This window comes from Centruroides sculpturatus, unplaced genomic scaffold (assembly GCF_000671375.1).
Source record: "Centruroides sculpturatus isolate CEXI.00-Female unplaced genomic scaffold, Cexi_2.0 scaffold672, whole genome shotgun sequence".
Lineage (NCBI taxonomy): Eukaryota > Metazoa > Arthropoda > Arachnida > Scorpiones > Buthidae > Centruroides > Centruroides sculpturatus.
Window position 1 is genome coordinate 303,736 of NW_019384845.1, and position 18,839 is coordinate 322,574.

An 18,839-nucleotide genomic window follows, 5' to 3' on the forward strand; every position below is an offset into this window, starting at 1 on the left:
AAGAACGGCTTCTACTGTACTATTTTACATGCGATTTTTTGTTACGTTTAGTCTTCATTAAGTACTTAAGTGTATTAAATTAATAACCTTTCAGACATTGTTATAAATATTTTTATATATTTCGATTTTTTAACCAAATGTTCGAACCGTTTTAAATTCGAATTTGTTATTGCATATTGGTTCGATTATAGAACAATTATAAACATTCCAGAAAATTGATCAAATTGAAAATAGTTCGTTTGATTCTCAGCAATTCTCATCATTCTTGGCAGTAGGTGTTATATAACAATTACTATAGTTGTTGAAATACTGAATATAAATGGGGTTTGCTTGCAAAACCTCCGCGGGCGAAGTCGCAGGTAACAGCTAGTATTATATATAGTACAACTATTTCTATAGAATGACAATGTCCTCTCTTCATAGAAATTGTAATCCTAAAATGATACTGTATCTGATTGAGTCCATTCTAATCAGCTAAACAGTATTCACAAAAACAGGAAAAAGCATAGTATAGACACTGTGCACAATACATGGTAAGAAATCAAAAAATTCTTTTTATGAATGTTACTTTCTGTTAAGTTGAAAACTTTTGAATAAATTGAAGTCAATGTGATGATTTTGATTTACCATGATCAAAACACATTTAAACTTACATATATCATTATTGAAAATTTTTTATAATCTCAAAATTAAATAAGAAAGATTGCAAATTTTTTAAATTACTAATGAACACTATTTTAAACAAAGAGTAATTTGTATTTTAAACAAATATATTCAAAACAGATGACATTAGAATTAATGAATTGGAATTAATCTAATGAGTTAAACTGACTTTACTTTACTGACTTAAACTACTGTTAAAATTAAACTGATTTTATCTTGATTTAACTTTTTCTCATCAGATCAGTTTTGAAAAACTTACAACTAATTCTATTTTGTGACAAATAAGATTTCGGAGATTTTTTTTTGTTTATAAAATATTTCAAATGTAATTGAAAAACACAAAAATGTAGTTCTATATTTGAAGATATTTTCAAAGTTTTTATTTCTCTAGCTATAAAAAATAGAATATAAATAACAAACTTTATGGATTAATGAACCTAATTAAATTATCTCATTAACATAGATCAATCTATTAAAGAAAATATTGATTAATAAACTTGTTTTGAAAATAAATACTGTACGTTATATGACAATAGCCTACAATATCAAATACAATGACTATATAATTATTTGAAATTAGATTTATTCAATTATTACAATGAGTATCATTATTCTCTTGCTCAAATGAATAACAGATACTTTGAATATTGTTCAATGAACTGGACTAATCTCCTTAAATGGTTTGTTTACTGAAACCGTGTTTTCGTATTTATTGACTATTGAACACAAGACTGTGTTATTAATTAAACACTATAAAGAGAAAAAGCGCCAAGTGTTTAATTAATAACACAGTCTTGTGTTCAATAGTCAAACTCCTTAAATGATGTTTTTCCAGCTTTAAATACAATCACTGTTGGAAAGATTAAGCTACAGTTTCTCTTTTTCAATGAAGAAGACAAAAATAAATTAAACTTGAATTAAACTTAATCAAAGTTTATGATATTTTGATTCAGATATAGATTTTTCATAATATTTTTGCTTTTGAAAATATTAAATCATCTCCTCAGACTTAGTTTTAGTCTTTTTATTAAATAATAATAGAAATATATTTTAAAGAAATAATTAATTTAAGCCTCAAAAAATACTTTTCAAAATATAAATGATTATTAAACAAATAATTAGTTCATTTTATTTCCATTCTTCTTTCCATTATTCTATAATTAAATTTATAAATGCTTAAAAATCAAAACAAATGATTGTAGTCCTGAAATCTAATAAATAATCCATTAAAAATTAAATAATTTGGAAAGTATTATGAGTATTATATTTAATATTTATAAAAATTTAACCTTTATACTGGCAAACATTTCCAGAATACAAATGATCACATTGGCATTGTCCAAAAGCATTAATCTTTCCATGATTAGAACAAACAGTTCTTAAGTCAGTCACTGAAAATTAAAAACATTTGATTATTTCATCAATTTAGAAATAATAGAAATTTTTATAAAAATTTATTGACTTTAACAACTGAAATAAATTATGTTATGATAAATAATTAAATGTTGACAGAAAACTATGTCTAACAATAATGAATAAATACTAATTAATTAACTGATGAGCTAAAGTTGTAAAACATCAAATCCACAAGAATGACATTTAAAATTTTGGAATTATTAACTAGAATATGAATATATATTAAAGTTTTGAGAAACATAGATAATATTTAAAATCTATCAATTTTTCAAGATGTAATCATTCAAATCCATTACGATCTGTTTATTTTCTTGCTAATTCTATAGTTGCAATAATGTAGCTGATTAGTTTTTATTAGATGAACTGAATAATAATTAAATAGTATTTATCTTTCTCTAATAATAATTGAGACAGTATGTTTAGAATTTAAATATCTATTTAATAAAACTGAAAATTGTCAACCTTTTTATAATTTAATTATTAAAAATATCAACAATAACTACCTGGTACGATATCCACATCAGCACAACTCCAAAATAAATACTGATGACCCCATTCCTGAGCTTGTCTTAATAGTCTTATTGTACAACCTTTACATGACAAAGATTCAGGAAACGATACAGTATAACTTTGTGCTCTGAAATATATTTTAAATAAAAATGTTACTTAAATTTATATACAAGTAAAATATTTCAAATATAATTTAAATTAATATTATTATGTTAAAAACATTTTTGCAAATAAATATAATTATTTTATGTAGGTAGGATAAACATTTTTAATAGAACATATTTAAAAAAAAGCAGGAATAAACAAAAAAGCAAAAGATAAATAATCTGCAATAATAGAAAAACTGATAGATAATATATTATAGAATTCTATTTTTAATAACTCACATAAATAATTTATTTTTAAAATTCAATATTCCTTAAAAGTAAATGCATTTATATGATTCATTAAGGTGATTAAAAAATTTATCTACTTAGATATTAATCTTACATTTTTATATTTTCTATGTATTTATATGTTTAGATAGCTTTTTATGCTTCATAAAAAACACTTGTTTCATTATTGTTTGATGCAAATATTGTTTAATTAGAAATTAAAAATTTTGTTAAACTGAATTGTGTTCAGCTATTCTACATAATGTTTACAATGTTATAATAGAAATTTTATACTTTTGTAAATCAGACATACTGCAGAATATGTCAAAAAATTAAAACAAATGTAAACATTGATGATATATATGTATACAAGTTTTTACTTTTCTAGAAAAATATCAATCATAATTTACCTCAAATGTTTATGCATAAACATATATGTTGGAGGTTTATGACATTACTTTAAGTTTTCAAATTGTTTATCATTGATATCCATCCATTATGGACATTGAACTGTTGTATTGTAAATTTCATATAAAAATCAATATTTGAATTTTAAGTTATTGAAGTGGAAAAATATTTTTTAAAACATTCTGGTATTATTTGAAAGGATAAAACATTGTTTTTTAATGCAGAAATGTCAGTTACACCTTTTAAAATTAACATGCAAAATATGTAATGTCTATCCAATGTAGATTAGAACTAAAGACATATACTTAAAATACAGTAAAACTTCTCTAATTCAAACATTTGTAACTAGAATATTTCTTTAACTCAAAGAAAATGAAGCACTTTGTAGGTCTCAATGGAATAGCATAGGGACATAATGTCTCCAACTTGAATTTCTTAACTCAAATTTTCTTTGAGTCAGTTTCCCACAGTCCCCTGACACTGATTTATGTTAATTACAACTTCCCTGACTTAAATGTTAATATTTTTTCTATCCAAAGTGATCCTAATTATCAGATTTTTATGAAATTCTCCAATAATTAGTTGTATCTATTCTCCAACAATTTTTAGACACTGTTCCAGTCCAAAGTGAGAGGTCTTTATCTCACTTTATCTCAACAAGATGTACCTGAAAAACTGTTTTATTCTATTAGTTACATCGAACATTTGCTGAAAGGTATTATACAGGCTGTTTAAAACAAAAGAACTATCAAAGATTCTTTATATAATGCAAGAGAGGTAAAAATACAAATCTATTCAGAATTGGCATTTTTTACTCCATTGGTCTCTAACATGAATATTCTGTAACTCAAAGTTTTTTCTTATTCCTCAAAGCTTTGAGTTATGGAAGTTTTATTGTATAAGAATATAAAAGTATAAAGCAAAACTGTTCTGCCTATATACTGTAAATACAGGCAGATCAGCTTTTTCTTCATTTAATGTTTTCTTGGTAGAACATCTTCTGTTTCTTCATATTATTGTTTGAAAAACAAAAGATGCATACCAAGACTAAGACATTGTACTGAAAGATGAATATATTTTTAAAAGGTAAATATCTCTCAGTATAATTTTTTCAGNTTTTTTTTGTTTATAAAATATTTCAAATGTAATTGAAAAACACAAAAATGTAGTTCTATATTTGAAGATATTTTCAAAGTTTTTATTTCTCTAGCTATAAAAAATAGAATATAAATAAGAAACTTTATGGATTAATGAACCTAATTAAATTATCTCATTAACATAGATCAATCTATTAAAGAAAATATTGATTAATAAACTTATTTTGAAAATAAATACTGTACGTTATATGACAATAGCCTACAATATCAAATACAATGACTATATAATTATTTGAAATTAGATTTATTCAATTATTACAATGAGTATCATTATTCTCTTGCTCAAATGAATAACAGATACTTTGAATATTGTTCAATGAACTGGACTAATCTCCTTAAATGGTTTGTTTACTGAAACCGTGTTTTCGTATTTATTGACTATTGAACACAAGACTGTGTTATTAATTAAACACTATAAAGAGAAAAAGCGCCAAGTGTTTAATTAATAACACAGTCTTGTGTTCAATAGTCAAACTCCTTAAATGATGTTTTTCCAGCTTTAAATACAATCACTGTTGGAAAGATTAAGCTACAGTTTCTCTTTTTCAATGAAGAAGACAAAAATAAATTAAACTTGAATTAAACTTAATCAAAGTTTATGATATTTTGATTCAGATATAGATTTTTCATAATATTTTTGCTTTTGAAAATATTAAATCATCTCCTCAGACTTAGTTTTAGTCTTTTTATTAAATAATAATAGAAATATATTTTAAAGAAATAATTAATTTAAGCCTCAAAAAATACTTTTCAAAATATAAATAATTATTAAACAAATAATTAGTTCATTTTATTTCCATTCTTCTTTCCATTATTCTATAATTAAATTTATAAATGCTTAAAAATCAAAACAAATGATTGTACTCCTGAAATCTAATAAATAATCCATTAAAAATTAAATAATTTGGAAAGTATTATGAGTATTATATTTAATATTTATAAAAATCTAACCTTTATACTGGCAAACATTTCCAGAATACAAATGATCACATTGGCATTGTCCAAAAGCATTAATCTTTCCATGATTAGAACAAACAGTTCTTAAGTCAGTCACTGAAAATTAAAAACATTTGATTATTTCATCAATTTAGAAATAATAGAAATTTTTATAAAAATTTATTGACTTTAACAACTGAAATAAATTATGTTATGATAAATAATTAAATGTTGACAGAAAACTATGTCTAACAATAATGAATAAATACTAATTAATTAACTGATGAGCTAAAGTTGTAAAACATCAAATCCACAAGAATGACATTTAAAATTTTGGAATTATTAACTAGAATATGAATATATATTAAAGTTTTGAGAAACATAGATAATATTTAAAATCTATCAATTTTTCAAGATCTAATCATTCAAATCCATTACGATCTATTTATTTTCTTGCTAATCCTGTAGTTGCAATAATGTAGCTGATTAGTTTTTATTAGATGAACTGAATAATAATTAAATAGTATTTATCTTTCTCTAATAATAATTGAGACAGTATGTTTAGAATTTAAATATCTATTTAATAAAACTGAAAATTGTCAACCTTTTTATAATTTAATTATTAAAAATATCAACAATAACTACCTGGTACGATATCCACATCAGCACAACTCCAAAATAAATACTGATGACCCCATTCCTGAGCTTGTCTTAATAGTCTTATTGTACAACCTTTACATGACAAAGATTCAGGAAACGATACAGTATAACTTTGTGCTCTGAAATATATTTTAAATAAAAATGTTACTTAAATTTATATACAAGTAAAATATTTCAAATATAATTTAAATTAATATTATTATGTTAAAAACATTTTTGCAAATAAATATAATTATTTTATGTAGGTAGGATAAACATTTTTAATAGAACATATTTAAAAAAAAGCAGGAATAAACAAAAAAGCAAAAGATAAATAATCTGCAATAATAGAAAAACTGATAGATAATATATTATAGAATTCTATTTTTAATAACTCACATAAATAATTTATTTTTAAAATTCAATATTCCTTAAAAGTAAATGCATTTATATGATTCATTAAGGTGATTAAAAAATTTATCTACTTAGATATTAATCTTACATTTTTATATTTTCTATGTATTTATATGTTTAGATAGCTTTTTATGCTTCATAAAAAACACTTGTTTCATTATTGTTTGATGCAAATATTGTTTAATTAGAAATTAAAAATTTTGTTAAACTGAATTGTGTTCAGCTATTCTACATAATGTTTACAATGTTATAATAGAAATTTTATACTTTTGTAAATCAGACATACTGCAGAATATGTCAAAAAATTAAAACAAATGTAAACATTGATGATATATATGTATACAAGTTTTTACTTTTCTAGAAAAATATCAATCATAATTTACCTCAAATGTTTATGCATAAACATATATGTTGGAGGTTTATGACATTACTTTAAGTTTTCAAATTGTTTATCATTGATATCCATCCATTATGGACATTGAACTGTTGTATTGTAAATTTCATATAAAAATCAATATTTGAATTTTAAGTTATTGAAGTGGAAAAATATTTTTTAAAACATTCTGGTATTATTTGAAAGGATAAAACATTGTTTTTTAATGCAGAAATGTCAGTTACACCTTTTAAAATTAACATGCAAAATATGTAATGTCTATCCAATGTAGATTAGAACTAAAGACATATACTTAAAATACAGTAAAACTTCTCTAATTCAAACATTTGTAACTAGAATATTTCTTTAACTCAAAGAAAATGAAGCACTTTGTAGGTCTCAATGGAATAGCATAGGGACATAATGTCTCCAACTTAAATTTCTTAACTCAAATTTTCTTTGAGTCAGTTTCCCACAGTCCCCTGACACTGATTTATGTTAATTACAACTTCCCTGACTTAAATGTTAATATTTTTTCTATCCAAAGTGATCCTAATTATCAGATTTTTATGAAATTCTCCAATAATTAGTTGTATCTATTCTCCAACAATTTTTAGACACTGTTCCAGTCCAAAGTGAGAGGTCTTTATCTCACTTTATCTCAACAAGATGTACCTGAAAAACTGTTTTATTCTATTAGTTACATCGAACATTTGCTGAAAGGTATTATACAGGCTGTTTAAAACAAAAGAACTATCAAAGATTCTTTATATAATGCAAGAGAGGTAAAAATACAAATCTATTCAGAATTGGCATTTTTTACTCCATTGGTCTCTAACATGAATATTCTGTAACTCAAAGTTTTTTCTTATTCCTCAAAGCTTTGAGTTATGGAAGTTTTATTGTATAAGAATATAAAAGTATAAAGCAAAACTGTTCTGCCTATATACTGTAAATACAGGCAGATCAGCTTTTTCTTCATTTAATGTTTTCTTGGTAGAACATCTGTTTCTTCATATTATTGTTTGAAAAACAAAAGATGCATACCAAGACTAAGACATTGTACTGAAAGATGAATATATTTTTAAAAGGTAAATATCTCTCAGTATAATTTTTTCAGCCAGTATGTGTACAGGAAAAATTTATATTTGTGTCATGAAAACTCAATGAAACATTTTAAATAAAACAAGAAAGAGTGCAGGAAAAGTCTAGAATAATATTCCAGATACAATTGACAGAATATCAGAACCATGTGTATCATAATGTTTTGAAAAGTATTACTTTTCATTAAAGCTTTAAATGTCTATCTTATGTGGTGAATAACAGTTCATGATAAGAAATTGCCTTATTTTTTTTATTGTAAACCTGTGTTTTTCTCTAAAAAGTTTCTTTGTTAATGTATGTCATTTGTCATGTAGTATTGTACAATGCTTATAGTATAGTCTGCATGTTAACATGCAGACTGCACATATTACTGCAAATAAAGCAACTGTTTGGTAATCAGAAAGCAATATTTTAAACATTTTACATCCAAACAGGGCCAGATCATAACATAGACAAATGAGACAAATGTCTAGGGCCCAGTCAAACTGTCTATTTTGAAAAGATTCGTAAATAAGATAGTTTACTTCTCTGTTGTACAACTGTATATATACAGTTGTCCAACAGAAAAGTAATAAACAAATAAACAAAAATACATTGCTCTTCATATGATTATTGTGAATTCTAAAATCTAAAGAAAGTGTGTTTTTATGTTCTTACGTAGGAGGGGGCCCGATAGGAAGAAATTGTCTAGGGCCCCAAAGTGGGTTAATCCGTCCCTGCATCCAAAGACAATATTACTTACTGTATTTTAGTTTTAGAACAGTGATAGGTGAAAATTGAATTCAAAATTTAGTAACTTTAAACCACAAGCCAAATTAAATATTTAATTTGAGTAATTTAAAAAATAAATAGAAAATACTTATAAATTTTACTTTAAAAAAATTAAATAATCTATTGTATATCAGAAAAATAACAAACTGTATATAAGTGAAAAAAAATAACAATAATATAATTATTACAAAAAGAAATATTTTGTTTAATGGGAAATCTGCTATTGCTTATCTATTGAAAGTTCATAATTAGTGGTCTTTTAAGACTTTTTACAACAGCTTTAGGTTTTTGCTTTCACATTACACATGCAAACTTTTGAAATGCATCAAATATTTTTTTTATAATTTATAAAACTCTAATACTTTCTAATCATTTCATGTACCTTGAAATCATCACATGGGTCATGGATTTATCATTACTGTTTTAGGATATTGGGAAGGAATTTTGAGTTGATTTTTGTACAATGCACTATAATTTTTCCCAATTAAAATAATGAGAAATAGGTTTGCAGTTAGTGTTTTTGCACAGAATGGCTGATTTTTCAGAAATTGGTTACTGATGCTGAAAACATACAGGCATTCCTTGCTTATTATTTATAAAATTTAAATTTAACATATCATAATTATTTCATAAATTTTAGTACTTCCTCTTCTTATTTGTAAAAGTTCATAATTTAATAAAAACTTTAAACTGATTGCAAATTAATGTTTGTTTATTTTTGCTGTGATATTTTTCATTTACACATATGAAAACAAAATAAATGATAGTCATTTTTATATGTTCATATTCTAAATAGCAAAAATTGACTTTAATTGCTTAAATAATAAATGTGATAAGCAGTATGAAAAACTGAGTTTCAAAAATTTTCTATAGAACAGACCCAAATTTTTCAATTTATAAATGAACTGATTATAATTTCAATTTTTTCACTAAAGAACTTTCATTTGTATCATTTATATTTGACTATCATTTTTAATGTAAAAGTTAATTGACCTTAATTCAAGAATATTAATAACTTTTTAATGTTTAACATTTTTGCAATCCTTTAATTCCATCTTCAAACACCTTGAACATAAAATTTCAATCTAAAATTAATAGCATATTTGTAATGGTTGTAGTGTAACTATTTAAAAACAAATAAATAAAAATTTATTATTTAAATAATGAAAAAACAACCAACAAATTCTTTAAATAGACCCATTAAAGGCTAAATAGTCAATGATTCAAAATTTAGTAAATTTTATAATTAATCCATGATTTGTTACAATACTCTAATTGCTGGGAGTAAAGCTTATTGTTTAAAGTTCTATTAATTTTTATGGTCTCATTAAACAATTTGTATTAATTAAAGAAAATTTATCTGTTTTATTAAAATGTAAAGCTTTTAAAATTACTGAAATTAAAATATAATTAAACAATTTAGTATTGAAAATTCTTACGTAGTATCTTCAGAACCAACATAATCTGTAGTTGGTGTAGTAGGAGTTAAATCCATCAGGTATTTGTCATCTTTATCCAATAATTCTAATTTAAAACCACCCTGCAAAAGTATTGATTAAAATTAATATAGTTCTCATCTGTAAAATTTTTTAGAAAATATACAAAATAAATTTAAGAATTTATTTATTGTTTTATTATCATTCAGAAAATTTCCTAGAGAAACTATTAATAAAAATAAAGTATTTAAGTCCTTGATCATTAATCCACAATCATTAATAAACTCAACTATAATAAATTTTCAAATATTTTATTTATGAAAATATAAATAGATAAATCAATAAACTGCAAAATAAATATAAAAACCTATTAAAATGAATATTAAAACATGTCAGTTATATAAAACAATCTTTTATTCAATGAGACAAAGATGATTCTATATAGGGTGACTAAATCAGTGAATGACCATTTAAGGTAAAGATGTCATTTAAGATTATTTTGTAAGACTACTATCCCAAATTAATGAGATGTGTAACTTGCCATGTATGCTTAAAGTATATTGTTTTATGAAAAGGCAATGTAATCTAAAAATATCTATGAATATTAAGCATGATCTTTTGAAGGTAGAAAAACCCAGTAAATGACCTTCACCCAATCAACAATTGGTAGGAAATCATATACAGTACAGTCTTTTAGTAGTATGAAATGTCTAAAAATTACTCTTGTTTATTCACATGCACATTTTTGGCTATACTTTGATACATTAACTTAGAATTCCAGTGAATGATGATGGTAGTCATCTACTGGAAACTAACTGGTCATTTACTAGTTGAGTCATTCTATAGACATTTTATTGGTTAACTTATATTAACTGAAAAATCTTAGCTATTTTTTTTAATAAACATGTGTATACCATATTTTCAGATTTATGGTTTCAAATTTCCTTTACTTTGTATCCTTGTAATGTTTTTTTTTTTTGTTTGAAGTGTTATTAGGGAGACAAAATACACTACAAATTTAAACAAAACAATGGAAACAGTTGGGGGTGAGAGTTCTTGGTTTGTGGCATGGCTACCTATTTTACAAACCAAAAATTCTATTGCATCTTCACAATAATTCAGGTCCATTAATTAAACAGTGATGACCATCATAAATAATTGAAAAAGATAAAATGAAAATGGCAATAAAAACAGCATTTAAAAATGTTCAAATAAAAAGGATTGTAATTATATTTAAATAGGATATGGATATCTCCGTGTATAAGTAATATTTCAAAATGAATAAACTAATTTGATATTTCATGAGAACATTTCAAACATGGTAATAAGTGATGAAAAAAAACAGGAAAGCATTCAATGGAATAATTAAGACAGTTAAACATATTCACCAAAAGTACATGCTGGATTTTAACAGTTTTTTGGTTTAAGTTATATTTATCCAGTTGAAATGATCACACAGTATACTGTAAATAATTGATATGAGCAATAATTGCTGTCTGAATCCATAAGTCATATTTAAAAAACAATGCAAATATGCTTGCTATTAAATTTATAATTTTTATATTTTTATATATCCAAAGTTAAATAGCATATCACTGAAAATCTAAAACAATGGAATTTATTTAATGGCACTTTGTAATCTATCAGATCATTTATTGATATATTAATATGAACTGAATGCCAAATAAAATTTTTGCAGAAGCTGGTTGACACATGGCAGTCAAGATCTAGAAAACAAATGCAAGGATTTTTCAGGGTTTTATGCATGATTAATGTTGTTCTTTTAATTAACAGAAGTAATTATCTTGATAAGTTACACATTGCAATGATTATGCTTTATTCTTTATTTTAATTTAAATGGTAATAGAAGAGACAACAGATAACACTATATATTCCATAAAAAATCATAAACATGAACATAAAATTAGACATCACAAAAGAATATAATAAAATGCAACAGGAAAAATTTAATAAATGCAAAATATATTTTATAAAAATCAAGGAATGAATTGAATTGATCATAGGAAAGAGACTTTCTCAATCAAAATGTCATAAAACATTTTATCACCCAAATATACAATAATTCTGTAAAGATTGTTTAAAAACTTTTATCTTCTTTCTTGTTTAAACATTTGTAAATTTAAAATATAATGATAATAGGATAAATGTATGAGTTAGGATGTTATGATTTTTAACTTTTAAATTTGCCAGTTAAATTGCTTTCTAACCAGGCAGATATTTTTTATGACCTCATAATTGTACTGTACACACATAAAAACATTATTAATTAAAAACTGCATCATAACAATTCTATGAATTCAAAAATATAATATTACAGCATTTTGATATTTATCATAAAAGTTTTCCACGTTCGTAACACCTAAATAGGGCCTGCTTTCCAAAAAAAAGTCCGTCCGGAGACATCCCCGTGGTAGATCGCCCACGTGTCGTGTTCCAATAAACAAATAAAAGTAATACTTTCATATATTAAGTTACCTCTAATTTGAAAAATATGCTAAAATCATTATCAAATAGAAAATATGTAATAATCATTAAATACAATCATATTTAATGCTAACATTTCAAGCATACTTAACATTAAATAACATCAACTTTGTAATATCTTGTCTTCTCGCTGGGCGAGAGCTACTAAGCTACGATGCCCCGTGGTAGGTTTTTACGATGGACATGTTATGTGACATGGTTAGTAGTTATATATATTTTTTTGTTTTATACACAGGGAATAATGCCTTCCCGGAGGTCTTTTAAGGGTAACTGACCAGTATTTAGGTGTTACAGACGTAAAGAAAACCCGAAAAACTCCACGTGGCCAGCTCGTTCCGGCGAGGCGCGAATCCACAACCAGTGTTCAGTGAACAGAACCGCTTGACCACTGGTGGGCCAACTTTGTAATACTATAATCATGGGCATCGAGAGACATCTCCAGGCCCGGCGGGAGAATTTACATAGGCCTCAAGTAAAATTATTTGAAAATTTTTTCTGAATATATTACTTTTTACAAAATAAAGAACAATAGTTATACAGTAGTTAAGCATTTAATATTATAATAGCGCGTAAAAAAACAAATTGTGGGGTGATGTCTGGGCCCCCGTGAATCCCGGGCCTGGGGATTTAAAAAAAATCACACTCACCCTCTCGTCGACCTTGATTATATAAAATAGCTTGCTTGCATGGTTACTAACAGAAATAACAGATTATATTTTTGATTTTAAACAACTAACTGTAATTGCATTTTAATCTATTTTTAATAAAATTGTATTTATCTTGCACTGAATATATTCTTTAGGTAATTTAAAATTGTAAAATAAGTGTTACTAGTCATATTTAAAAATTAGTTACGATGATTATAATTTTTATTACATTAGCCTATTTTTTGTCATAATGTCCTAAAATCAAGTGATTAATTGATATCTTAAAAAATTTCATAATCCAAAGATTATGCAAGAAATCAAATGATTACATGTAGGTATTTTTTTCAATATTTACTTTTGGATATTTTTATAAAATACAGTATTTATATGTAGATTTAAAGAACGTGATAATTTGAAGAAAATAAGTTAATTTTTGAGCAAATCGATAATGATTTTTCACACTTATTAATGTTAAAAGCCAATTAATCTGTTATTATAATCTGTAAAATTATGATTATTATTTTTCCAATTTTTAAACTATTTTGAATATCTAAAATAGAGAACTGCATTTAATAATTTTTTAAATGAGAAATAATAGAACTGATAATATAATTTTGTTTCTTTTATTCATAAAATATTATTATTTTGTGATGGAAAGCTTTATCGATGCTATGTTATTTTATTTTGTCATCTTGTCATGTTTCTATTGACCTTTTCAAATACTGTATATTGAGTCCTTTCTAATTTTACTTTATTGCTATTATTTTCCTGTTTTGATCTTCCTATTTCCTGGTTCGTATATTTTCGTTTCTTCTTTATTCCAAGTATAACCGCATTATTTCCAAAATAGAACCAATTGCGAAATTTACATTCATTCTTTTTATATAAATAATGAAATTACAAAGAGATAAAGCATTTCAATACTCTTAGTTTCACAAAACATTAATAAAACCATAATACTGTAAACTAATTTTTTTTTTATTTTATTGAAAAAGTTTATTCATTTAACTATTAGAGGTAACTTAAATTAAAATTTTTAGCTTTTTGAGAAGGGTAGAATATTTTTCCAAACGGACAAATTGTTTTGGATCGTAGCTTATTGCGATTGATCTCGTAGATAACGCCTGACTTACCTTCCCGCCTATGGCATAATTAAATGAATTAATTATTCAATTGGTGGGTGAATTATCTTAAGTAAAAAGATGCAAGCAAAATATTTTAAAAACAATGTATAAAAAGGAAAAAACAATAAGAAGGTTTGCCTAAAAAAATATAAGAATCTAGATAGGCTCTTCGGATAAAAAATTATTTTAGTTTATCTTACCTCTTATATTACATTTATTTTACATTCAGAATATATATGTGCCAGATGCACACAAATCATAAAGCAATTAATAAAATTGATTGATTTTCATTGCAAGAGTGAAGTTTCAAAAGAACTAAAATCTAATTGTAAACAAATACTGTATTCTACAGCCTACATGTTTCTGAAATATTTAACTCCAATTTTATATATTCATTTTTCACAAGACTTTCAAATTCTTCCAATTATAATAATAAAATATTATTATTATAATTGGAAATCTTGCTTTACTCCGATACTTGTATGTAATTGACAGTAGATCTTGCATTTTGTGTAAATCATTGTCATAAATTAAGATACATAATTTCAATTTGTGTGTTATGTAATCTCAATTTTAACTATATTACATTTTATAACAAGCCAAAAAATACATTTTTTTAAATTACAGAAAATTACTAAGTATCAGTCGTAAAACGAAATCAACTTGCGTTTTTTAATATTAATTTTTGAATTGACGTTAAATAATTAAATCAAATGAAATAATGATGTAAATAATACAAGAAAGAATGAAAAATTTATATTTAAGATAATAAGTTTTATTTAGTAGTCGTAATTTAAACACTTCTTTATTTTAAATATTTCAAAACATTTTTGTTATTTCTTAGTAATTTATGAAAATATGAAAATAAAATATGCATATAAATTATCATACATGTTACAAGAAAAGAGTGGGGATTTTTGAAGACGTCACGAAACAAAAATATTTTTCTATACAAATATCAGACTATATACGTGTTTCCGAATTACTTAACTTCAAACTATTTTATAAATTCAGTTTTGCATTATTATTATTATTATTATAACTGGAAGTTATAAGAATAATACTTCTACATATTTATTATAATATTCTCTATAATATTTCTACATACTGTATTTTACAGTACAATAAATTCTGGAATCTACTGTAAAATATGCCTAAATTGTAGGCGTAGTGCAAGCTTTTCAAATTCTTCGTTTTCTCTTTCAGGTCTAATAATAATGATAATGATAATTTTTTAAATGTAATAAAATAGTTCACTATTTATAAATATATCAATGAATCTTTTCATTCATTATATTTTAATGTAAATAAGTTTACATTTTTATGAAGTAAAATACTTTTAAGAGTATTTCACAGAGGAATAATGAGAAGTTTTAGTATTAAAAATCATACAAAAATTTTTCTGTATTGGTTTTTATGAAATGTAAATGACAATAACATTATATAAATATATAATAATTTTCTAATTCCGGATCACAATTACTGTATACTCGAAAATTATTTTTATCAATAAAGTAGTTTGGATATATTGAGGAGAATAAATTTAAAAGTTTATAAAATTCCGAATTTATTTAAATTTCAGAAATCAAAACATCATTTATTTTTAATACATTTTTACGAAATATTTTATAATCATTAACACTCATTTTGCTTTATGGAAGAGCAAAAAATAACTTATATTAGCATGGCTACAAGTAATCTCCTCGCTGATTAAATTTGCTATAAAATTTAACCTTTAGTTAATTCAATTGGGTGGATTCTTAAAAATGAATCATACTTTACCCGGAGAACCCAGGTTCAATATCTGTCTAGCTAAACTCCTCCCTTTTCCACTTAGGTGAGTTTCCTTAATAACCTTTTTAACCTTTTCTAACCATTAACTTTTTTCTGACCTGAGTTATAAAAGAGAAAAGCCAAAAAATTTAATGATCGTACAAATCATTCATTATTGTTTTTTATATGCAATATATTGTATTTATATGAAATAATGATAAATTAATTTTTTATAAAACTGAAGGAAGAAAATTATTAATATTGCATTATCCAAAAAGTATTCAACTTAGTTATTTTTAAAAGATTGAACATTAAATTTTCTTTAATACTTCAGATTATCAAATGTATTTTTCTTATATTTATTTTCTGTTATAAATATGTTTTTCATCGCTATAATATAATTATATTCATAAATTTGGAAAAATAAATTTTAAATTTTGATAGCATATAAGTTTAAATAATATATTATGATTTTCTTTTCCTTTTAAAATAATGTTTTATTAATCAACTCTTAACTTGCAAATCATCAATTTTATTTCACAAAATTTATTATAATCATAAATAATATAACCTGAATTTCCTTTAGGAATAGAATAGTGCAAGAGCTCATTGTATATTATGCAAGATTATTATTTTTCGTATGAAAACGTACGCAAAAACAATTTTAACGATTCTTCTGGATAATATCGATCTTATCGCAATATCTTGTGATACAAATTACAGTTATTAAAACATATTCAAATAAAAGATTACCTATTCAAATTACTGATGACCTAGTAAGAAGTTCTTTGGTAATTTGTGCAAGGATTCTGAATTTATTGATTGATTAAGTCAGACCATAAATTTTTAATGTCTTCTCGGAAAAACAAAAAGTCGATTTTAAAATAAATTATTTAAAATATTTTCTAGGATTTATAAAATGATTATTATATAGTCCTATATGAAATTAATTAGATTATATCACTTTAAATGTTAATTGAATTTATTGTACTTGGTGCTTTCAGAGCAGAAAGGGGTTCTAATATCTTCGCTTTCTCTTGTGGTAAAATAGTACTTTATTATTATTATTATTACACATTTTTTAAATATGTGTAGACATTTCAATGAATCTTCTTATTCACTGTACGTTAATGAAAATAAGCTTTCACTTTTCTCCAAAATTTGTATATAATTATCTTTGCAAAATTTATGTAAGAAATATTTATATGTAAATTTTTTGATTTAGTAACTTAACTTTTCATTACATTACAAAACCTTAACTAAATTCTCGTTGAATAGAAATAGTTAATATACAACCGGTGACAATACAATTATGCACAATATTGAAAATAAAATACCTCTGTTGATGCATAAAGTACAGTAGAATCTATAATGCAAAATACAGTCGACCCCCCTATAACACTGTTGATAATTCCGTTTTATATGAATTCCATGTTGTACGAGTCATTTAGATTTTTCAAATACGTGAGTCGTTCACAGCCCGGCACAAGTATTTGTAAAATCTAAGTGTACTCAATGAAACACGCTATAATTTTACATATTTCATAGAACATTCCAATTTAAAATTCCATTATTTATTTAGTTTTCGTTATTGAAAATATTTGTAACTATTACAAAATTTCGAATATAAATTAAGTGACAATATCTTATTACGATTCATACAATATTTTTTAATGACGATTTTTAAGCTTCAATTATTTTATAGTTAATAGTTAATTTTGTTTAAAATTTTTTATTTAATAAAAAAAAATAACAAATTTTTATCTTCTTCCCTTCTTTAATTTTAGAATCTGGCACACTTTTTTTTAATTATTAAAATTTTATTTAAAAAGAAACTTAATAAATATAAAAAATCGCTTACTCAATCGTGAAAATAAAATCTATATAATTTTATTTTCACAGGAAATTGGAAGAATATTGAAAATATAGGCCTACCTGTATAGATTGTATGTTAAATTTCAATTTAATGATGATAATAAATAAAACACATCTAAAATAATATTTTATATTTCGTAGTTTAGATCTGATCTTTGTTTTTTTTTAATTAGTATAAACAACTAAACTAATATTAACTTATAAATGTATTATTAGTTTTAAAACTAGATAATGTTAAAATATGTGTATGTATGTAAATCAGTGTTAAATTATAGTTTATAATTAAATCTGCCATTTTATTTTCAGAATGTCTACAGTAATGAATGATATAAAAACATTTTTGTTGTTTCTCTCAGCACTATTTGAAAGAAAACTAAAGAAAATAGACATTAACACGTTTTGTACCAGTTACTACATGGAAAAGACCTAAACTCAGAAGCGTTAAATGACTTTTGTAATAGAATTTTTATTATTTTCGATTTTATTAAGAATCCCAAAGCACTTTATACGGTTTAATAATGTTTTTCTTCATTTCCCCCTCTTTTTTTTCAGTTTTCCTTATTTTGCAACAATTTCCAAGTTGTAAAGAAATACGATAGTTCATTTTACATTAAAATTTATTTATAAGTCTATTCATGTTTTGAATTTCTATTTTTAAATCGCTTGTTAGTGTGTGTTCTAAGATATCATTTTTAAAGACAATTTTTACCATAT

The 18,839-nt window shown here is 24.0% G+C and overlaps 1 protein-coding gene across 1 annotated transcript in view; it reads right to left on the reverse strand.

The window, feature by feature from the left end:
* Positions 1–18,839, reverse strand: part of LOC111630365 — a 66,073-nt gene that overhangs the window by 31,196 nt on the left and 16,038 nt on the right. Inside the window, exons 3-8 of the mRNA XM_023374452.1 lie at positions 10,205–10,305; positions 6,110–6,243; positions 5,480–5,581; positions 3,344–3,347; positions 2,583–2,716; positions 1,953–2,054 (exon numbers count right to left, since the gene is read on the reverse strand). Of these exons, the coding sequence (XP_023230220.1) occupies positions 1,953–2,054; positions 2,583–2,716; positions 3,344–3,347; positions 5,480–5,581; positions 6,110–6,243; positions 10,205–10,305 (577 nt within the window). The remainder of the gene's footprint in view (positions 1–1,952; positions 2,055–2,582; positions 2,717–3,343; positions 3,348–5,479; positions 5,582–6,109; positions 6,244–10,204; positions 10,306–18,839) is intronic.